General features: G+C 36.4%; 1 protein-coding gene across 4 annotated transcripts in view; it reads right to left on the bottom strand.

The window, feature by feature from the left end:
• The window catches only part of LOC149749568 (general transcription factor IIH subunit 2), a 32,100-nt gene extending 11,070 nt beyond the window's left edge, over positions 1–21,030 (bottom strand). Inside the window, exons 1-15 of one of the 4 annotated variants that reach the window (XM_022595740.2) lie at positions 18,434–21,019; positions 17,723–17,800; positions 17,363–17,399; positions 17,068–17,154; positions 16,006–16,056; positions 15,634–15,688; positions 11,916–12,021; positions 10,597–10,687; positions 10,344–10,431; positions 9,733–9,840; positions 7,913–7,976; positions 6,118–6,221; positions 5,448–5,550; positions 3,219–3,258; positions 672–1,398 (exon numbers count right to left, since the gene is read on the bottom strand). In XM_022595740.2, coding sequence (XP_022451448.1) covers positions 1,279–1,398; positions 3,219–3,258; positions 5,448–5,550; positions 6,118–6,221; positions 7,913–7,976; positions 9,733–9,840; positions 10,344–10,431; positions 10,597–10,687; positions 11,916–12,021; positions 15,634–15,688; positions 16,006–16,056; positions 17,068–17,154; positions 17,363–17,399; positions 17,723–17,800; positions 18,434–18,489 — 1,188 coding nt within the window. In that variant the 5' untranslated portion in view covers positions 18,490–21,019 and the 3' untranslated portion in view covers positions 672–1,278. Of the gene's footprint in view, positions 1–671; positions 1,399–3,218; positions 3,259–5,447; positions 5,551–6,117; positions 6,222–7,912; positions 7,977–9,732; positions 9,841–10,343; positions 10,432–10,596; positions 10,688–11,915; positions 12,022–15,633; positions 15,689–16,005; positions 16,057–17,067; positions 17,155–17,362; positions 17,400–17,722; positions 17,801–18,433 lie in introns of those variants that run through there. The other 3 variants (XM_089908975.1, XM_030759695.2, XM_089908976.1) reach the window with 3 other exon arrangements.
• Positions 21,031–23,963: the final 2,933 nt, after the last annotated feature.

The raw sequence follows: 23,963 nt of genomic DNA, 5'->3' as shown, positions 1-23,963 counted from the left end.
GGCTCACGGGCTTAGTTGCTCCGCGGCATGTGGGATCATCCCGGACCAGGGCTCAAACCTGTGTCCCCTGCATTGGCAGGCAGATTCTTAACTACTGTGCCACCAGGGAAGCCCTCTCTATAATTTTGAGACTAGAAATTCCTCCTTACGTCTAACTAAAATATTCACCTTAACCTTACCAATTATACAAATAAACCCCAAAATTGTAGAAAGAGATAAAGCAGCCCCCAAAAAGGCACTCCATGTCCCTTTTATATACAGTACTGTGAGTGTGTGTCTAATATATTTCTAAGTAACTTTTCAAGAGGTGCCTACTCATGGCCTTTCTTTTACTTCAAGTAGGGGGAGATAAAATATTCTGATTATGTTAAAGGCATCTCCTTCAAGCCACTGATACCTCTTGTGGACAGAGCAAAAGGAAGGAAGACAGCAGTTAATTTGGTTACCTAGAGCCGAAGTCTGTTTACTTGTAAAGAACCATTTGGGTCTAGGCGCAAACAGTATGACTCTTGGGAGAAAGATCTGTACTTTGGTCAAATTATGTCTTAGTGTGTGTGTGCACACATGTGTTGCTAAAAATACATAATTCTTTCTAATAACCTATAAGGGAAAATAATCTGAAAAAGAATATGTATATATATATATAAAAAACTGAAAATAATGCATATTCCTGGGCTTCCTCCAAGATTTATTGAATAGACTCTCCAGGGTGGGATTACATTGTCTTTACTGATAACATTCTTCACTAAGAATTGTTATTTATAAAATCACGAATATCATAGTTAAACTCAATCTAGAGTGACTAAAGTTCATAGATTTAAAATAAACATACCTTTGCTATGGAAACCTGATTCACTCTCAGAAGGGTATACCCTAGAGAGAGTCCTGCCTATAACAGTATATCTTCATTGAACCTGAAACATGGACCTCATCATACATTCTCACCTACATTTTTCTGATGACCCAGGGTAGAAAAGTTGAGGGGGATTAAGTTAAACAGTCCCTGGGTATGAACCTGAGTGAGGCTAACAAGGATAGTTCATTAACCTGAACTATAAAAGGTAAGCCAGTCTCAGACAACAAACCACCAAAATGGCGGTATTAGATATACACCATTAAGTAAATACTTTACCAATCATTACAGAGGAAGCTTTAAAGTAATAGGTTTCTTAGACTTTCCTTTCGAACGGTTCTTCACTGGAGTTTCTTCTAAAGAATCATTTTATTTACAGTCGCAAATGTCTTTTTAACACATTCAATGTGTATTATATGCTGGAATCAAATAGCTGAAGGAGCTGGAATCTTATGAATACAGCCAGGACAACAATGGAGAGAGTCATGAACAAAAATATCACAGTCCACACAAAAAACATTTTGGCACACAGTGCAAACATAGACCTGCAGTGAAAAGAAGAAAACTAAATTTAAAAAGTAGTTTCCAAAAGTTAGGTACAGCATAGTTAGAAGACATTCAAGTTGCTTTGCTCTTTTATATCTCTATCACTTTTTCCCTACTCACCTACCAACTTTATTAGTTCCAATGTACTATATATTCTCAAATCGAAGGCAATTAATTTTTTCCAAAAAAGTACTCCTTAGAAATGAGGGAAGGGGCTTCCCTGGTGGCTCAGTGGTTAAGAATCCGCCTGCCAATGCAGGGAACATGGGTTCGATCCCTGGTCCATGGAAGATCCCACATGCTGCGAGCAACTAAGCCCGTGTGCCACAGCTACTGAGCCTGCACTCTGGAGCCCACGAGACACAACTACTGAAGCCCACGCATCTAGAACCCATGCTCTGCAACAAGAGAAGACACCACAATGAGAAACCCGTGCACCGCAATGAAGAGTAGCCCCTGCTTGTTGCAACTAGAGAAAGCCTGCGCACAGCAACAAAGACCCAATGCAGCCAAAAATAAATAAATAAGATAAATAAATTTATAAAAGAAAAAAAAGAAATGAGGGAATAACTTCGTTTTTGAGTCCTTAAAGTCCCTTGGGGACTTCCCTGGTGGCGCAGTGGTTAAGAATCTGCCTGCCAGTGCAGGGGACATGGGTTTGAGCCCTGGTGCAGGAAGATCCCACATGCTGCGAAGCAACTAAGCCCGTGCACCACAACTACTGAGCCTGCACTCTAGAGCCCACGAGCCACAACTACTGAGCCCACGTGCCACAACTACTGAGCCCGTGTACCACAACTACTGAAGGCCGCGCGCCTAGAGCCCATGCTCTGCAACAAGAGAAGACACCGCAATGAGAAGCCCTCGCACTGCAACAAAGAACAGCCCCTGCTCGTCACAACTAGAGAAAGCCCGCGTGCAGCAGCAAAGACTCAACGCAGCCAAAAATAAATAAAAATAAGATAAATTTATTAAAAAAAAGATGGTGTCTTCTTAAAAACTTCCAAATGAGTCAAAAAGTGGTTCTAGTGAGGATGCAGCTACTGATGTCAAAGAGGCATGTAGAACTTAATAAAATTGTTTTTTTTAATTGGTTTTATATATATATATTTGGATTTTTGGGGGGTTTTTTTTGGCATGCCTCAAGGCTTGCGGGATCTCAGTTCCCCAACCAGGGATTGAACCTGGGCCACGGCAGTGAAAGCACCGAATCCTAATCACTAGACCACCAGGAAACTCTGATACAACTGTTTTATGAAATGTGAGAGTAGAATAAAACAAGCCATCCTTTCAACTAATAGTTTATATAGTTTATAAAGTATAGTTTTAAATATGGACATGTAACTAAATTAACAAAAAATTAAAACTAGATAGTGATCTATCTTATTTGCAACTTTATATAAGTTTATATGTTCAAATTGGCCCCATCAAAATTTTTAAAAATATTTTCTCAGTGGCACAATGGGGGAATAACCTTTGGTCTGTGGTCACCTTAAACGGTAACTTCAAAATGAGTTATGAGTGCCTAAAGTACAACATGGAGAAAAAAACTTTTAGTATTTCCAAACTAATATTTCAGTATTTCAGTTTAGCTTGCAAACTGAAGACAAACTACTAAAATATCTTTATAGCAAAATTAGAATGCAGAATTACAAAACAACTGTTTGTAATAGCTCCCATTTTATCTCTACCTACTGTTATACTTCTAAGGAATAACCTGATATGAGCCTGGTCTTCAACAATCTGTTGAAAACTTATAATACTATTTTCTCAATATTTATTGTACAATACTTAATATTTACAAAGCACATGAACTTACATGTTGGTCTTTCAATTCCCCCTGACAGGCATAACAAAATCTGAAAAAGAAAGTTTAAGAATCATTTTGTTAAGGACTCACTCATTAAAATAGCTCAGGAAAACTTCTACAAGAATTCTCTTATTAATAAGTACAGTTGACCCTTGAACAACACGCAGGCTAGGGGTACCAATCCCTGAGGTCAAAAATCTGAGTATAACTTTACAGTTGGCACTCTGGCTCTCTGACCCTCCATATCAGCAGTTCCACATCCGAGGATTCAACCAACTGTGGATCATGTACTGTAGTATGTGTTTATGGAAAAAATCTACAAGTATGTGGACCATTGCAGTTCAAATCCGTGTTGTTCAAGGGTCAACTGTAATTATCTTTACATATGATTTTTAGGAGAAAGAATTAAGAATACCAGTAATTTAAGAAAATTCCACAGTAAATCCCAAGGTCATCTGACAGCTTAAAATCTTCCTTAAACAAATTTTATTTTATTTTCATCAAGGTTAAATATGAGTATGATTTCTCAGCTGGTATTCTGCAAGGGAATTAAGACCTACAGAAAATGATTTGCATGATTATTTTTCAACTTTCCCAAAGACAGCAGACAGCTGGTACAAGTCTAGATGGATAGAAGTTAATTTATCATAAAAATGGATGCCTAAGGGCTTAATTTTCAAGGAATGGTTTAAAGAATTAAAAGTTCTCAAAATTTATTACAAAAGAGAGCAGTTCTCTCCCTACCCACCCGCACTTCATTTCCAGAGCAAATGCTCATAGTGCTACCTCTTGGTTTTTTTTCATAGGCCATTGGCTATGATCCTGCCACTACAGAAGATGAGATTTTAATTCTCTTTCAACTATCTTGAACCAATAGCAATGGGTACACATAACTACATAGAAAGAATTGAGAATGACATTTGTTAAGTCATTTTGGATAGAACAATATTAAATGTTTAGTTTATTATGACTACATAGACATATTCATCTGAGCCATGCCATACAAATTTTCCTCTCTGTAAAACACTTTCTCCTGGAGTTAATAACTGTATTGTTATTCATAAGCTTAACTTTTCTAATTACCACTAACTCAGCCCCAACCGATCCCTGAGAAGTCTGAATATCCTCTTGTTATGTTCAGCTACATCAGGAATTCTATAGTTTCCATCCTCTGGTGACATCTCTCCTGGAGCATTCTGACCTTCTCCAAACTAGACTGACTGTTCTCCATATCTGACATACAAGTGTCATTCTAGGACGTCATCCTACAGCTTTCTTTAGCCACTTTTGAATTAGGTAAATATTCCTATTCTCTTTCATTCATTCTCTTTCTCTATTCTTTTGAATCATCTCTTCCACAGCTTCCCAAGAAAGTCTCTTGAGACCTTACAAGTCTGAAAATGTCTTTATTCTACCTACATATTTTTTTTTGGCTGCGCTGCGCGTCATGTGGGAACTTAGTTCCCTGACCAGAGATCAAACCCACACCCCCTGCATTGGAAGCACGGAGTCTTAACCACTGGACTGCCAGGGAAGTTCCTATTCTACCTATATTTAAATACCTTGGCTAGGTATATAATTCAGGTTGGTAATAATTCTCATTCCAAATTTTGAAGGAAATTGCTCCCTGTCAGCATCCAGTGTTGCTCACAAGAAGCCAAACAATTTTAATTCCAGGTCATGTGACCCAATTCTCCCTCTCCAGAAATGTTTAGGGTTAGTATTTTGCTGTGTATTCTGAAATTTCACAATGATACACTTCAGAGCAGGTCTGCCTTCAATATGTCAGGCACTTGACAGTCCCTTTCAATCTAGAAAATTTTTTCCTTCGACAGTAGAAAATATCCTTGAATATTTCTTTCATACTCTTCATTTGATCTTTTCTTTATTTTTTATATTATTTTGATATTAGGCCTTCTGGATAAATCTTCCAGTTTTACACCATGGAAGTCAGCAAATGCTACAAATCGGGGCTTTTTTTTTTTTTCTTTTTGGAGAGCTGATTTACCAACATACCACCACTCTTACTACACATAGATGGGTTTAGGGAAATTAACAGATCTCTGGAGATCCAGCTCTGTTTAATGAATCATTTCAGTCATAAACAAGGCATTCTACATCTCATTTTCTACATTAGCAGTAATCGTGACCAAGTGAATATGACTCTTTTTAATGTAGTAACAATATATTCAAACATTATCACTTGTAACAGATACAAATTACTCAAAACTCATATACCTTTCTCCATTATGTTCTTCCAGGGGAATATCTTGAAAAGCATCCAAAGGAAATAAGTGATGGTAAGACCGTGCCAAGTGGGGAGCAGACACCAAAGTAAGACCTAACACATAAAGCAGAAAGACATATTTAATAACCCAAACCTCATAAAGATGATGGCTGAAATGTCAAATGATATAACTTAGGCTAAATATTTTCAAGTTCTGTTTTTTTAGGATTGCAGGCATTCATTTCTTTAGTTTACCTGTGGCCATAAAAGGAGACTCCAGGATGGAGTCTTAGTTCTGTCACTAAGTATGTGACCTCTCTTGGCATATTTCCTTACTTATAAATTAAATAAAATTCTACAATTCTGTTACTTTAACTTCTCATTCTCCTTATATATATTTATTTTATGAAGAGCTGTAAAAACGTCTACTAGATCTACTGCACTGCCTTTAAAGAACATAATTTTTTTCAGAAAGAGAATTAGGAAACTCTTTTAGAATGCCATGTTTATTTTTAAAAATGGAGTACTAAGCACACAATGAAAAAAGTAATCTATGTCTTTTTTCACAGATTAAATCCAGAAACATAGGCAGAGCTTAATATTTATATTTATTTTAATAGCAATATAGGTAAGAAATTATTCAAGATTAATTTACTGGATCATGAACAGTTGGTTTCTTACCACAGATTTTACATTCAACAGGAAGCTCACAGTACTTTGCCCGACACTGTGGGCAGAAATAGCCTCCTAATGTAAGTCCTGGCTCAGTGTTGCTATCCAGATGCCTGTGGGGGGAAACATTAGTTTTTAAAAAGTGACATATAAAGATGTGAGCAGTTAGAGCAAAAGCCACTCTGATTTTAAAACCTTCAAGTTGTTTCACTGCTCACTTACACTCTGTTCATTTTTGTCTTTTTTTCCTCTTTGCATTTTGTTTTGAATAGTTTCCATTAATGTCTTTGAATTCACTCACCTTCTCTTCTTCAGTGACTAATCTGCTGTTAATCCTAATCCAGCTTATTTCTCATCTAAAACACTGTATTCTTCATCTCTAGAAATTTGATTGGGGTCTTTTTTCTATTTTCCATATCTCCTATCATACTCATGTACTCCTCAACTTTCCTGAGCATATGGAGTATATTTACAATAATTATTTTAACACCAAACCTATTACTTCTATCAACTGTGTTATTTCTGGATATGTTTCCATTCTACGATTTTTCTCCTTGTTATGGGTCATACTTTCCTACTTCTTTGCATGACTGGTAATTTTTGATTGGTTGCCAGATATTGTGAATTTTGCTCTGTTTTGGGTGCTGGATTTTTTTTTGCATTGCCTTAAATACACTGTGGCTTTTTCTGGAATATACTTTAGTAACTGTGAAATAGTATGATGCCAAGACTTGCTTTTAAGTTTGTTAGGCTGTCCAGAACAGCTGCTAGTCTAGAGTTAACTTGGTTTCATTACTGTGGACTCTATTCAATGCCTGCGGTGTTAAGAGGCCTTTCCACACTGACTGGTGGTAACATGAACTACTCCCTGCCCCGTGTGAGCTCTAGGGATTGTTCTGCTGCTCCTCTCCAGTTCTTTCCCTGGCCTCCAGATTCCCGGCAGGAATGTACAGATCAACATTCAGCTAATGACTCATGGGGAGCTTCAGAGGAAGCTCTCCAGAGCTCTCTGTGCAGCTCTTTACTCTCGAGTACTCTGCCCTGCAAAATGGTAGCCTCTTCCACCCCCCCACCCCCCAAACTCTGAACTTTGTTTCTGAACGGAGCAAAACCTCCTGGTTCTGTGTGGGTCTTCCCTCCCTGCACAGCAGCCTGGAAATTCTCTCTAGGCAGTAAGCTGCAATCATAGGGCCCACCTCATTTGTTTCTCGTCTTGCAGGGATCATTATTTGCACTGCCTGTTGTCCAATATACAAAAACTACAGTTTTGTATATTTTGTTTGGTTTTCTGCAAGGAGACAGAAGTGTAAATCTAGTCCCTATTACACTTTTATAGCTAAAGACAGTAGTCTTATTTATGAGTTTTAAGACTTACTTTCTTAAGTTTACTTTTGTTTTATAATTATGTAAAATGTAAAGCTCCAAAGTTAAAACAAGTTATATGCAGAAAAGTCTAGGATCTATCTCTTTGCCTTTCTCCACACATTGCATTAGTAAACATTTTTTTACTTTTTGGTTTCATTACTATTTTTATTATTAATATAAACAAGTATGTGTATCTACTCAAACCTCCACCCTCTTCTTAGATGATCGGTAGCACACTATACACTTTTCTCTACCTTACTGTTTTACTTAGTAATATTACAGGAGTATATATAGTTTTCACTCCTTTTTACAGCTACATAGAAAGTAATCTTCTACAAAAGCCATTACATTTCAAGTCCATCTTTTAAATTTATAACTTACAGGAAGGACTTAACAATGTAAAAACATTATCACGGACAATTTCAAGGTTTTTACTTACGCCATACTGAAAGAGGGTTTTGCATCTTGATCAGACAGAGAAGCAATGGTATGCTGAGGAAATCCTTCACAGAAGAAAATGTATTACTTTTTTTTCCTCAAGGAAACAGAAAAATTCTAGTAATAGAAACCTAAAAATGTTCCTACCAGAAAGCCCACTAAGTTGTGCAAAAGTTCTCTTTCCTGCCTTTTAGATATGTTTATTATAGCACGGTCAAACTGACAGTAATTCCCAGTTTAAAAAAGAATTAATAGTAGAGGAAATGGGGGAAAGATCTGTCCATACATATGGCCTCAGATTCTAAAGTTCATATCCATATTTTCTAATTTAACAACGCTTAACACACACTGCTTTTTAAAAAGAAAATGTGTGTAATTTTTAAATACTTTCTGATATAACAGAGGAGTCTATAATATAGTCTACTTTCATTTTATATAAGAACATACTCCTAGTTTAAAATTTTGGAATGTCCAAACCCATGTAGTCTCTTTTCCATATATATTTTTAAATTCTGAAAACAAGTCTAAGAAAAGCAGAAACCATAAAAAAAGAGAAATTTCATTCTATATAAAAATTTTAAACCTATCTACATTTCAAAACAAATAAATAAAAGTAAAGGAAAATGACCAACTGAAAAAACATTTGCATCAGGTGACTGAAAATGGGTTGATATTCCTAAATGGTTCTAATAAATCAATTTGGAGAATTATTATAAGTTTAAAAATAACTTTAAGATAGGCTAAGGAAATGTATCAGTAAATCGAAAAGATTAGCCAACATAATATCTAAAATGTACTAAGTGTTTATATCAAGCATTACTCTAAATACTTGGTCTGTATTAACTCAATCCTTGCAACAGGCAATTAAATAGATACTAATATCACGTGAGATGAGGAAACAGGAAAGAGAAGTTGAACAGTACTATAAATAGCCAAAAACAAGGCAGAAAAGCATTCCATCTCACTGACAGTTTAAAAATGCATATTAAACAAGGAGTCTCTCTTTTTTTTTTTTTTTCTGGTACGCGGGCCTCTCACTGCTGTGGCCTTTCCCGCTGCGGAGCACAGGCTCGGGACGCGCAGGCTCAGCGGCCATGGCTCACGGGCCCAGCCGCTCCGCGGCATGTGGGATCTTCCCGGACCGGGGCACGAACCCGCGTCCCCTGCATCAGCAGGCGGACTCTCAACTACTGCGCCACCAGGGAAGCCCCAGGAGTCTCTTTTTGTATTGAAAAAGTTGGGATTTTTCAATTACAAATTACAAAATAGTTGGGCTTTTTCAATTTACAAATAAATGTTTACTATAAAATAATAATTGTATTACACAGCTTTGATAAAACAGTACAGCAGATTTTATAGCTTTTTTGATTTCTTAATACAAGAATTTCTCCATAAACACAGTGTCTTTATACCTTTCTAACCTTAACAATTAAAAAAAAAAAAGTAGTGTTCCTTGAGTGATAGGACTACAAGTGAGTTTAATTTTCTTTTTACTTCTCTGTATTTCCCAAAATTGCTTCAACAGCATAATTTTCTCTAATTATAAAACATTTAAGTTAAATACAAGAAATTCTTAAACGTTAACTTGTGCAAATGAGATAGAAAGTCTAGCTTGAGTCAAAATATATTTTTTTAAATGTCTATTTTAAAATAACACAAAATAGGGAATTCCCTGGAGGTCCAGTGGTTAGGACTTGGCACTTTCACTGCAGTGGCCCGGGTCCGGGTTGGGGAACTATTTAAGATCCTGCAAGTGGTGCGGCCAAAAAGAAAATTAAAAATAAAAATAAATTAAATAAATAACACAAAATAAATACTTACCCATACGAATAAGTGAGCATTCAGAGCTTGAGCTAGCAGGAGGAGGACTAACATGATGTGTCAGCAATTCTTTGTAATGGCTTTCATCTAAAATAACATGGTATGTGCCTAACAAGACGAGAAGTAAAAGAGAAGAAACAACAGCTTTCCAGACATAAGAATGAACTGTAATTTCTATATAATTCTGTAAAAGTTTTACCATCTGAAAATGTTCATTTTCAAAGTAAATTCTTAAGTTAAATTATCATTTTTCAAAAACTTTATTTAAATAACATCTCTAAATTGACTTCTCTAGGAATAACTGTAATTACAATTTAATTAAAGCCAAGTTACAAGTTCTTCACTAAGTATTAATATAGTAAAATTTCTAGCTTTTCAAGAGTTATAATGCTTACTCTGAACATTGACATAACTACTGAAAATTCCTTGCATTCTGAGATGATATCTTATAGAATTGGTGATATATTTAATGTAACTACCCATATTTTGGACTTCAGGACATGAACTGATTTAAGTTTAGCAGCTTAAAAAACATATAAAAACATCCTAATTAATAGACTGTTACTTTACATAGTAATTATGAGTAAATATTGAAGATTCTAGATATATACCACCAGTTTCACGAGCAAGCACAGTGCAAACCCGAACCTCTGCAGACAATCCAATAACAGACACTCTAATTTTAGCTGCCTTTAGGGTCTTCGTAAAATCCAAGTAAATGGTGAGTTTTGAGGGAAGAAAAAAAATTGAATAATTAATGTGTTTGAAAAATAGAATGTTCTGAAAAGTAGTAATAAATTCACTATAGAATTCTCTTTAGAGTTGTAACTTTGATTTTGATTATGAAGAAATTATTGGTTCTACCTTGATTAGATCATAGATATTAGATGGATCACAGGTTGTGAGACTGCTAAAGATGATTAGGACTTCTCTACTTGTATGTCCGGGCATGTGTCTAAAGAAAGATAAAAACCACTCCAATTAGGTATAACAAATTACACTAATAAAAAACTCAGAAACAATAGTACCCATGTTTTACACACTTAGACTACAGAATAACCCCATTTATTTCAACATTACAAAGGAATGAATTGTGAGTATACTCTAAAAACCTTAATGCCAGTTTTTCTAAAATTAGCTACACACTTAAAAAAATTCATTGATTCACTTATTCATTCAATAAACATTTCTTGAATACTCTTTTAAGTTCTGGGGATGAAGTGATAAACAAGACCAACAAGGTTCCTGACATCATGAAGCTTACATTCTAATAGATTTGTTTCATACAAAGTCTAAAGTGTACATTGGAAAGTGTGACAATACCATAGGAATCAACTTTAAGGTGCATATGTGTGGCTTGAAAATAGTAACATACTTCTTTTTTAAAGACAATTTAATCTTATGTTGATTCAGTCATAATATTCATAAACAGTAATGTTTGTGTACCATTTAATTCAATGATGGTTTACGGGATTTTAAGATGTGATGAACTGTTCTCCTCTATACCAAATAGATATTTCTATGCTTTTTGGAGCAACTTTATCAATTATTTATAGCTTTCCAGCTTATATTTTCATTGTTAGGCTCAGCTTTCACTTGTGGATGCTGCTATTGTGCCTACCGTCACTATGTGTGTTACCTCCTTCTCATCTACTTCAAAACTAAAAAAGTATCATATAAAGGTATAAAAATCTGAGTCAGGACAGACTATCCAGGGATAAAATATATAAGCTTTAAATATATCGAATACTTTCTTTGGGGCTTTAACTATATTCCACATAGTTAAACTTGCTAGAAAAGTGCTATTAATTTATAGATGTATTACAAAATAAGTTAATAAAAACCAATGTACAACAAACTCAGTTATTATACCACATTAAATTCCACATACAATCAATTTTCAATAAAATATTTTTTATATTTCTTTTGTACTACTGATATTACTACAGCTTTAATTATATTTTTCTAAAACCTTTAAGGATATACCTCAGCAACTAAAATGTAAAATAAAAATTACTTACCAACACCATACTAAACATTATAAATGACATTACATACTTCTTTCAATAATGATTTCATTACAGCTGGGTTTATGGAGACGCATATTAACATATTATCATTTCAACTTAACTCATTCAAAAAACTTTGAAATAAATTATAAACAATAAATGTAAAATACTAACTTTAGAGTCTGCATAGCCATGCTTAAGGAGTTATAAAGAGATGGCTCTCCATGGCAAGTCATATCTACAGCTTTCTTCAAAGATATTATGTGTTTCCTTGAGTTTCCTAAAATAGAAATGGAATAATCTACTTTTAATAAAAATAATATATATATACATTATATAAATTTACCTTTCTCCCAAATTTACATATCTATGATGTTAAACAACAGAATCCCTTTGATTTACATTTTTAGCAAGTTGCAATTTTTTTTGAATTTTTGAATTTTATTTTATTTTTTATATAGCATGTTCTTATCAGCAAGTTGCACTTTCATCAGAAATGTTTTGTTATATAGTCTCACTCGTACTGAAAAAACAGAATACAAATAATCTATTAGCACACATTTTAATAATATTAACTTAGAGTGCATATATTTTTACTCTTAATATTTCCTATTTCATCATTTTTAATACTAATATATGTTCACATTTTAACATCTCTGAAATCACGATGTGTCTTACAATCACTGGCAGCCAGGCAGCGTTTGTGACACAGCTGTCACTGCCTGCTCAAGTGTGAACCTATGAATGCTGTTGATGTGTTGCTGCTTCAACTGTATCATGTGCATTGTTTGTGCTGTTCATGTTGAGTTTAACTGCGATTTAATGTGTTTTTAGAAAGGCTAATACAGACGGTTATATTTTTATGTAGAAAGGCATGGAACAGAACAGTGAGGTGTAAATTTGTTATTGGTGAAGCAAAAACTCATTGATAGAAGAATGCCTGCAATTCCATTTTTTTCTTCAGGGGTAAAAAACAAGCACTTTATAAGACCCAAGAAAGAGGATTTCCACAAAGAGACAAAACTGTGTTACGTTGTTATTGAAATAACATCTGAAAAGACTGTCTGTCTCATGCTAAGCAATACAAATGAAGGGAAGAAAAACTGCCCAATTCTTTAGAATAGTTGACAGGCATGTCAAACCACCAAGAAGCTGGTATGAACAATTCACATATCATTTGACATTGTATCAAAGGTTAATTGCTAGAGTGTTTCCTTCTTGATGGCTCATAAAATAAAGGTATCTTACAAATGACAGAATCTGAGGTTCAATAAAATATGGTATTCTTCAGACATTTCCTCCTATTTCAACATTGTCTTCATATTAATTAACAACAATTAAACATCGAGTTTATCATATAGCAAACTACCTTCATACCACTGAACATTTAATTTCCAATTTGTCACTATTATAGTGAGTTGGCCAGAGTTCGTTCAGGTTTTTCTGTAACATCATCGGAAAAACCCGAACGAACTTTTTGGCCAACCCAATACATACCACTCCAGACAGTATATTTGTAGAGTGAGGCTTTTTCTTCTTTCATAACATTTCCTAAGTATACTTCAAGGAATATATATTTTTTAATACCTTTTTTTTTCCCTCTTCACCGTGCCACACGGCTTGCGGGATCTTAGTTCCCCGACCAGGGACTGAACCCGTGCCCTCAGCAATGAAAGTGCGGAGTCCTAACCACAGGACCACCAGGGAAGTCCTCCAAGGAACATTTTTATGGCTCTTTTCCAGAAAATGTTAAACAAATTAACCAGACTATCAGCATTATAAGTACCAGTTTCTCCATGGTTCAGCAAGCCATATATTGCTTTTGAAACTTCATTTTGGTCATTTAAAATATGTAAAATGTTGTTGAGTGGGCTTTTTTTTTTTTAACACTAGTTTGGCTAAACTTTCTTTTTTAATAGTTATTTAATTCCTCTTTTTTTCTGGCATGCACTGTTTATCTTCTTTGCCCATACATCTATTTGGAGCTTCTTGGTGTTCTTATTTATTTGAATAAGCTTTAAAATATTAACCATTTGCCATAGTTAATATACAGTGGACCCTTGAACAGTAAGTGTTTGAATTATGTGGGTCTACTTATATGCAGATTTTTTTTTCACTAAGTATGTGCTACAGTACTACATGATCTGCAGTTGGTTGAACTCACGGAGGTGGAACCACTGAAACAGAGCACCGACTGTAAAGTTATATGCAGATTTTCAACTGTGCAGAGGGTCAGCATTCCCAATTCTCAAGTTGTTCAAGGGTCAGCTATATACTGCAAGTATTTATTCTTGGAATCATAAAATTTTAGAAATGAAAAGTACCTAAGTCTAATTCCTTCATTTCATAACTGAGAAACAAATCTAATAAGTTAAGTGACTTGCCCAAAGACATATGCCTACCCAGTGGCAGGACCAACACTCAAAATCTTCTGGCTCTCTATCCACTTTTCTTTCTACCATAACATACAAAAAAATTTTTTATCTCCTACTGTGTTATGAGTATAGAAAAAAAGCATACTTACGTTACTGTCAGTGTGGTTTATAGCAGTGATTCTGTTCAGAGGAAGAGAGGGTACTTTCAAGAGGCCTATAAGAATCACCAGAGGATTTTTCATCTCTGTGCACCCACAGAATATTACTATTAACTTGGGGTAGGGGGCATGCAAGAGGGTCAGCCCTACATCTTTTTCTTAGGGGAACCATCCTTCCTTCACTGTATAAGAATCCAGTTTAGACTACGTGGTTCAAATGGAACTTACCCTGCTTCTAACCTACTCCAGACACAGACATGTAATCCAGGCCTACCAACAAAATACTTCATTCCCTTGGCTACTTTGACGGCTCATGGATGCGCAGATCATAATCAGAGTCAATAAGAGTCCTCTTTGGAACCTGTGCTGAGGCTACGGACTAGGAGGGTCATGTAGACTTGGGCTATTAATACACATCTTTTCACCTCTCAGAAAACCTATCAGAGAATGAAGCCAGACAGAAACAACTATATGTGAAGTCAGCCCACCTTTCAACATGAGCCAGTAATTTCCCCTTTGCCCTTAAGCTAGTTTGTGATTTTTTGGATTACTTCCAACTGAGTTTCCTGGATGACCCCAGGCTAACATACACTTCACTACTTACTGCCATAATGAAAAATTACTAATGATGGAAGTGTGTCAATTTTATGTGTATTGGTGAGGATGAAAGGTTGAGAACCACATTTAAGGGACAGTGTATTTTACAGAAAATAAAATAGAATTAGTGATGTAAGTTTGCAATGGCACATATACCAAAGCAAATAAAATCTGCCATTATTATCTCTTAAGAGAATAAAATTCAGTTAGGCATGTCATGCAAGCAGAAAATCTAATCATTAACAACTACAATTCAATTTGTATACTCTTTGTTCTTTAGAGGTTTACCTTTAAAAAATTAATTTTAAGATTAAGTGGATCTTCTGAATGGTTAAAATAATTTTATCTTAATGCTTTCAGGATAAGAATAAACACATTTACATTCATTATAATACTATTCATGACTGTGCAGAACTCAAGTTAAAAAAAAAAAACAAATGAAAAAACAGAACTCAATTTAAAACAGGTCATTTTAGGGACTTCCCTGGCAGTCCAGTGGTTAAGACTGCGCTTCTATTGCAGGGGACACGGGTTTGATCCCTGGTTGGGGAACTAAGATCCCTCATGCCGTGTGGGCGACAAAACCAAACAAAAAAACAGGTCATTTTAGAGACCAAGAGTTTAATAGAGGGTTTTTTAAGTGTTTTACCTAAAGAGCCTGCAGAAAGGCTTCATTTTACTTATCAGGCAACCTTACAGAGTTACAAGGTTGGGTAAATAAAGCCAAGTCCTTGAGTGCTATAAAGGTAATTTTATGCATACCTGAGAGTTCAGTCAGTTTTTCAGCTCTTTTACTCTTTGTTACAATTATTCCAATCTCAAAATAAAAACAAAAATCATTATTAATTTAACAAATTATTTCTTCTTGATAAGAATGTATGTAACTAAAATAAATGACTAATTACAAAAGGAATAAGTAACATGAGAAACTTCTGATATAAACTGAGCTATGTGTTCACTGTACATTAACTTCTAGAGTTATCTTACTTTTCATTGCTAAGTGTCCCAGAAACTTATACACAATCTGAATTACTTAATCACCAATAGAATATATGTATAATGTTTTAAAAAATAAATTATATTTGGCAATAATATCAGGATGCTAATTCTGAATTACATCACTTATCTACATACCTGACTAATAGGATTTTGATCAAAATATTCCTCTACGAAGTATTCCAACAACTGTTCAAAGAAAACAAAAAGGAAATACTAGATAAGGGCAAAACAACAACCACAGAAAACAGGTTTTGTGCAATCTTTTTTTTTTTAAATTAATTTATTTGTTTTTGGCTGCGCCGGGTCTTCGTTGCTGCACGTGGGGTTTCTCTAGTTGCAGCGAGCAGGGGCTACTCTTCATTGCGGTGCGCAGGCTTCTCATTGAGGTGGCTTCTCTTGTTGCGGAGCACAGGCTCTAGGCATGTGGGCTTCAGTAGTTGTGGCACGCGGGCTTCAGTAGTTGTGGCTCGCAGGCTCTAGAGTGCGGGCTTCAGTAGTTGTGGCGCACAGGTTTTGTTGCTCCACAGCATGTGGGATCTTCCTGGACCAGGGACTGAACCCGTGTCTCCTGCATTGGCAGGTAGATTCTTAACCACTGCACCACCAGGGAAGTGCCTGTGAAATCTATTTATGAAGCATTGTTTCTAATGATTTTTAAGTTTATAGATTTTCAAAAAATGTTCAGAAGTAAAAATATTAAATAAATAAAAAATAATAAATTTTGAAATATTAAATAAACCTGAATTTGAAACGGTAAGTGATGAGATAGGTTTGAGCTAGGCCTTGAAAGATGGAACCATTTGGACATATAAGACAGAAACAATCTAAACGAGGAAAAGATCCAATAAAGACAAACAGAATAAGCAAAACTGAGGATGGGTTTTAATAAATTAGGAATAATCTGAATGTGTTTATAAGCTGAGGAGATTGATTCAAGTAAGTCAAAGGAGAATGAAGATTCAATAAAGAAAGGGATAACTGACAAAGCAAGATCCTAACACGGAGTAGAATTAAAAGCATAAATAATTAGCTATTTTGGTATACCATTTCTGTAAATGATCCGGTAGCACTTCTACTTAGCTATAGTTTGTATTAGCTCAAAAAAAAAAAAAAGATTGCTTTCTTTAAAACCATTTCTTTTACAGAATTCAGCATCCTTCCTCACATGTAGTATAAATTAGAATAATTTTAGTATACCTTTAAAGTACATGTCAGTCTATTTGGCTTTAAATCCTGGTCTTCCATTGTTCTTGATCCATCTACTACCACATAAAGATGGCGCATCTACCAAAAAAAATCCCCAAAAGAACAATTTTCAAATACATTTTTGATCAAGAAGTAAAAATATCATTTAGTATTCACATATTCTACACATATATTTTTAATATATTCCCTTAAAAAGTTTGTTTTACTGTTGTTTATTCTATTAAGCCAGAATGTTTCTCTAACTCAAACTAGTCCTGTACCAGAAAAGGAAAAAAGAATAACATACCATTCCAAGTTGAACTTGTCCATGGTGCTCAAATACCCTGTTAAAATTATGCAAACATTTTAATGGAATACCATCTACTACCTGAAAAATCATTACAACTTTTCAACTAACCTGCATTTTTTTAGTGAAATAAATTATTAACTTATGGATGCATATAATTATGGGCATTTTGGACAGTCCCTGAAGATCAATTTCCCTGATGAGGCACTAGGTTGCTGGCTCCTTCCCCCTATTTAGAAGGCTACAAGTCAGTTTCCCTGAAACACAGCTCAAATGAAGTACCAAGGAGTGGCCATAAGTGGACAGAAACACCTAAAGGAATATATTTTACCTTTTGTAACACACACAAAGTTTACCTACCTTTTTCTCTTTGCTTTGAAGAGAATGTCTTCTATTGTAGCTTTAAGTGATCCTGATTCATCTTCTTTAAGAATCTCCCTGTAAGCAATAATTACTTGTTTGAAAAGATAAGCTAAAATTTTATCAACCCAAGAGAAATGAAAACATATGTCCACACGAAGATTTGCACCTGAATGTTCACAGCTGCATTATTCATAACAGCCCAAAATTATAGACAATCTAAATGTCCATCAAATGGTGAAAGGATGAATAAGAACATGGCATAAACATATTAACAGAATACTATTCAGCAATAAAAAGAAATGAATTACTGATTCATGCGACAACATGGATGAACTTGAAACAGTATGTTCAGTTAAAGAAGTCAGACACAACTGACCACATATTATATGATTACATTTACATGAAATGTCCAGAAAGGGCAAATCTAGAGAAACAGAAAGCACACAGTAGTTGCCTAGGACTGGAGGTGGGAATGGAATTAATTGTAAATGGACATGAGGGATATTACTGGGGTGGTAAAAATGTTCTAAAACTGATTTATGTTGATGATTGCACAATCCAGTAAATTTTCTAAAAATCACTGAATTATACATAAGAAACAGGTGAATGTTAACATGTGTAAAATATACTTCAATAAAGTTGTAAAAACAAAAACAAAACCCAAAACAACATCTAAAAGGGAAGGGAAAGTAATAATGCCCTACTTACCATGTTCTTTCATAGCCTCCTTCCCATCGCTTAGTTCTTTCAGGCTCCTCATCCATTTTTTTCTTACTGTTTTGTATTATTCAATATTCTGTTAAAAAAAATCATTAGATTGTGAATTGATTAAAGATGTTTGTCACCAAATGCATACAATTAAATTTGAAAAGTAAAGAGCGGAAAGTAAACACACAAAGTAAAAAAAAAAACTCAGAATGCAAAATCATCTTATTTTTTGCAATTTATTCAATAATTGTAGCTGAATGAAAAATACTTTAAAATCCTCATGGAACTCTTTTCCCATCCCCAAGAAAGAATACGAATAATTATGCACAAATTTGGCACCACCACAAATAAGCATCTCTTTACAATTTAAAAAAAAACAAAAATGTATTAAAGATGTGTCATAGGACAGAACCATAGAATTATGAGAAGTGGGTACAGGTGTAGATGAAACACGAGCCACAACTGTTGCTTATTATAGCTGAGTGCTGAATACATGGTGATTCACTGTACTATCTTTCTACCTTTGTGTGAATTTTCTCATAATCAAGTTTTTAAATGAAATTTATTATTATTCATAAATGATAAATGCTTATGGCTCATAATTTTTTAAAAAATACAATATTAAACCTACACTATAACCCCAACTATTAAAAGAAAAAGGAAATATTTAGTAATTCAATAAATAGGACAAATGGTTTTGATGGATGTTACAATTAAGGATGATTGGTTTTTTGCTTCTTTATTCTTTTCTGTATTTTCATATTTTCAATATGAACATGTATCTCTTTAATAATCAGGGATGCCCCACCTTGATTTTGATCTCAACTAATTTATTTTAAATTTTATTTAATTATTTAATAATTTCATTATTATTTAAATAATTTTAGTAAGCATTTGGAAAGGAACTTTATACATTAGCTCAGGCTGTCTCAAGAGGGAGGTTATATGGAAACTCTGTACTTTTCTTTTTTTGCAACTTTTCTGTAAATCTAAAATTATTTCAAAGTTAAAAATTTAAAACATTTGCATTTTGTTTTGTCTGGATTTCACATGTTATTTTAGAAAAAAAGATCATAGGATTTGAAAAAATAATAATCAGGAATAAAATTGGTGTTGGGAGTACTCTATTAACCATAACCAAGTAATAAACACCCCCATCACATCCACACCTCCACCCTCCCCAATGGAATCTCCCTCCCCATTCTACATTCTCACTTTCAACTTCCTTCTACCACAGATGAAAGATCAAAGGAATCCTAAGTGCCAAGACATTAAGGACAAAACAAATCCCATCATTGGCAGGGGCAAAGATTAATTTTTGTGATGAGGACAATAACCAAGACCTCAACCTCATTTATTTCATTTTTCCTATAGAAAAATATGCTTAAAAATCTAAATATATATCGATTTTTATAAATGGACTTCTGGAATTAAAACCTATTGACAAGTTTAAGACTGCTTTTATGGCATCACCGCTTTCTCTGGCACCTGCTACAATCAGATATTATTTGCTAAAGTTCTGTGTGTCTCTCACTGAATTAACAAGCCACTCCCTGGCACTGGAAGAGATTCATTTGTTTCAGGAGATAAGGTGATCCACTTTAGTATCCTGAAATAACAAGAAGTGCATTAATTCTGACATCAGTGCTACTTCAACACACCATGTTGGTGCCTTGTAGGTTTAATGATGAGTGTAATAACACAGCATACAGTGACTAAATTGAACATTTTGATCTTCCATGGAGGTGTTTTTGTATTTATCATGAATGTCAAAAATCAAAAGCTTAAATTCTTAAAGAGGTGGCTACTGCCATCCATCACATCAATATTTAAACTATTTTATTTTTATTTTATTACTTTTAATTCTCTGAAAGTTCAGAAACAAAGTGAGAACTATATGAGTAGAAGCTGCAAGCAGGACCACCTCTGGCTCACTGCATACAAGGACTTCTTAATTCGAACTGTCTGCAATGGGAAATTACAGGGATAGGACAGAGGTATTAAGATCCCCATAACTGCAGATGTTCAAAGGGAAGCTGGATGTTTACAATGCATGCAGTTAATAGAGAAGGGATTTATGCAGCCTGGAGGAAACTGTACTTGGTAACCTCTTAGGTCAGCATATCCAACTGCCTATGACTGCCCAATATTCCATCTTCTTACAAATATCGCTGGGAATCCAACCCCAGGAAAGCCACTTCCCCCTGGGGAAGGCTGGTGGTATGATTCCTTCACATGAGCTCAGAAAGCTACACGTAAACAAATGAGATCTGCACCACACATCGCAATTTATGAAGCTTTCCCTCACACCTAACCCTGCCAAGCGCTGTGCGACAGGCAAGGGTGATAACTGTCCTGCTTTTCAGGTGTGGAACTCAAGGGTCAGAGGCTGGTAACTCTATTGAGGCCACACAGCTGGAGGCTGGTGACGAGCTAGAACCCAGGACCACAAGTCCCCAAACTCGTGCCCTGCCTTAGGGCAGGAGAGCCACTCTCCACACTGCTGCCCCAGATGCTTCTATGCAGCTCCCTAGACGGAATTTGCCCTCCTCCCCCTCCCACACATCCTCATTCCCTGCGAGGCGGTTCTGGGCCATTCAATCCCCGCTTCCAGCCGCGCAGCCCCTCCCGCTGCCACACTTCCCAGGCCTCGGATCCACGCCTCGGATTCGGGCAAACCTTTACCGCGGCCTCACCTGTCCTGCTGAGGGCCGCTCTGCCGGAAGCTCTGCACAATTTGCTCTGAGGGCGCCGCCGAAGTCCTTCCGCCGCGCACGGTGGCGACGCGCAAACGTTCCGGCTGCTGGGAGCGGTGGTGGCCGGAGCGCGGCGCTCGCAGGCCGGAGCAACCTTGTTGACTTCGCGGGGAGGGACGTCCTGCTTCCTTCCAGCTCTTCGCAAGGAGGCGGGAAGAGTGGTGGCCATTCGCCCTTGGAAAGTTGGAGGCCTGGTAGCCGTCCATCCGGCATCTGAGACTTGATTTTATTATTTACAAAAGGTTAGCATGAAGGACTCTGACCACATCAGCAGCCTCAGCTGAGCCAGCTTGCTGTGCAGCGGTTTTCCCGGACTGCTCTGCTGCTCCTGCTAAATGACACAAATATTTATTGAGCACCTATTTGGGGCCTGGTACAGTTCTAAGCACTGAGGAAATAGAAATGAAAAACTGACAAAAATCCTTGCCCTCATGACAGTTATGAAGAAAAACATACTGTATCAAATGGTGATCGTGCCATAGAGAAAAATTAAGCATGGAAGGGGGAAAGTGTGTGGTTTAAAAATAGGTGGTCAGGGGACTTCCCTGGTGGTCAAGTGGTTAAGACTTCCACTGCAGGGTTCACAGGTTCGACCCCTGGTGGGGAAAATAAGATCCCGCATGCCAAGAAGACAGTCGAACCATGACCAGAATGAGGGAGGGAGTTAACCGTGCTGATACTTAGGGAAAGATTTCTCCAGGGAAAGGGAGCTGCAAGTACAAAGGCCCCTGGGGTGGAAGCACATTGGTGTGTTTGAGGGACGGTATGGGCAAGCAGGGGATGAGTGGTGGCAACTGAAATCAGAAGTGCGGGTCTCGAAGCACTGTCAGAACTTTGAAGGGATGATGATGGCTTGGACTAGCATAGTATGGCAGTGCAGCTAGTGAAAAACGGCTGGATTCTCAATCTTGTCAATAGACTGGATGTTTGTTATAAAAAAAAATCAGTGACTCCAAAGTTTGTTGCTGAGCAGCTGAAAGGCTGGAGTTGCAATTACTGAGAGGGTGGGGGGTTGGTAAGATCAGTTCAATTTTGAACAAGTTGTTTGAGATATCTGCTAATACACACAGAATTACTAGCATTTCCCATACCTGAGAAATGGAGAGGCAAGGCACCCCAGAGCCTCAGAAAAGGATTATGCCCAGGAAAAGGAGAAAGGCACTGCCGGAACCTCTTTGGTTCCCCATCACCGCACGCTTCCCCTCTGTTGCCTATATTGTTTTGTTGGTACTAAAATCTTTCCATGTATTCTTCCCCCTCAAAAACATAAACAGAAGCCATCCTGCACAGTAGTGGAAAGAACAGACCTGGATTAAAAATCAGGCTCTGCCACACTAGCTGGGTGACCTGAAGCAAGTCACATCCCAAGTCTGATCTATAAGATGGGATTATTTCCACCTACCCTACAGGGCTTGCGCATCACAACTTTGCAACTCCATAACCAGGTCCTTTTATTTCTCCCCAGAAGACAAGGTCTCACTGTTTAGTTCTGATGTTGTCTTTGCAAGGTGAGGAGGGGAAATTAGCAATGCTGATTCCCAGTGCCAGTTGGCTTCCATCTTTGCCTCCCCTACATCTTTGACTCCTTTACAGGACTCACACACAAACTCCACCCTTTTTCCTTTTACTTCCTTCCTAGTATCCCCTCTTCCTCCCTCCCTTCCTTCCAGAAACCCCACACTTTTCTTTCCTTCTGTTCTGATTAGCCATTCTGTTCCAAGACAGGACTCACACCTATAGAACAAACAGCTACAACCCCAAGCCCCAAGTTTCTCATTTATGTTTACTATCCACCTGTCTGGGAAGACTTTGTGGAAAAACAGGAAAAGGACAGAGGACTCCCCAATGAATTTAAATTAAAGCATTATCTGTGGACTGGAGGCCGAATCATTCAAGCTTTTCCCAACTGTAAAGTTTACTCTCCTCTGAATATATCTGTCTCAGATCTTGAGTCAAGTAGGAATGGTACTAAGGCAAAACAAAACAAAAATGCATAAATCCATGGTGATCTTTTGCCATTATTACGACCCACCCAATATTTTAATTGCTTACAAAGTGGTAGAATAAAGAAATGATATAACCTAGTCAAACGTTTCAATTTGTAAAACTAAGCAACAACTATGAAGAATGGAACAATCTGTTCTCTGCCCATGGGTGGCTGGACACAATCCAGAGTTAGGAAATTCACAAACAGCTCAGCCAGTGGAATCAAGCCGAAATTCAAAGTGTACAACTTCTCAAACTGGGAGAGATGAGCTTGCCTATTGCAATACCTTTAGATGGAACCTCAATCATTCAAGCCTCATTAAAACCCTCCAGAATTGCTTATAAGAGTATCTGATAATCTTTAACTTGATATGTAAACTCTATACTATCTGTTCAAGCATTTGTTCATTATCTATGAGTTATCACAATGCCAAACATAAGGGAATTATCTGCCTAAAACTAAAAAGAATTTACACCATAAAGCTGTACCCAGCATACACCAAACATATGGGATTGGGATGATACATGTACTTTTAAAACCCAGTTTGCTTTTAAAAACTTGTTTTCACCATTTGGCTTTGGAAAGTAGGTATAACTGGCCATATTTATTTTATTTATTTATTTGGCTGCATTGCGTCTTCGTTGCTGCATGCAGGCTTTCTCTAGTTGCGGCGAGCAGGGGCTACTCTTCTTTGCAGTGCATGGGTTTCTCATTGCAGTGGCTTCTCTTGTCACGGAGCACAGGCTCTAGGTGCATGGGCTTCAGTAGTTGTGGCACTTGGCCTCAG

The sequence above is a fragment of the Delphinapterus leucas genome, chromosome 3, assembly GCF_059928025.1.
Source record: "Delphinapterus leucas isolate spDelLeu-1000000601 "Yukka" chromosome 3, BTC_Dleu_Yukka2, whole genome shotgun sequence".
In the NCBI taxonomy this organism is placed as follows: Eukaryota; Metazoa; Chordata; class Mammalia; order Artiodactyla; family Monodontidae; genus Delphinapterus; species Delphinapterus leucas.
This window is presented reverse-complemented; position numbering and strand designations above follow the sequence as displayed.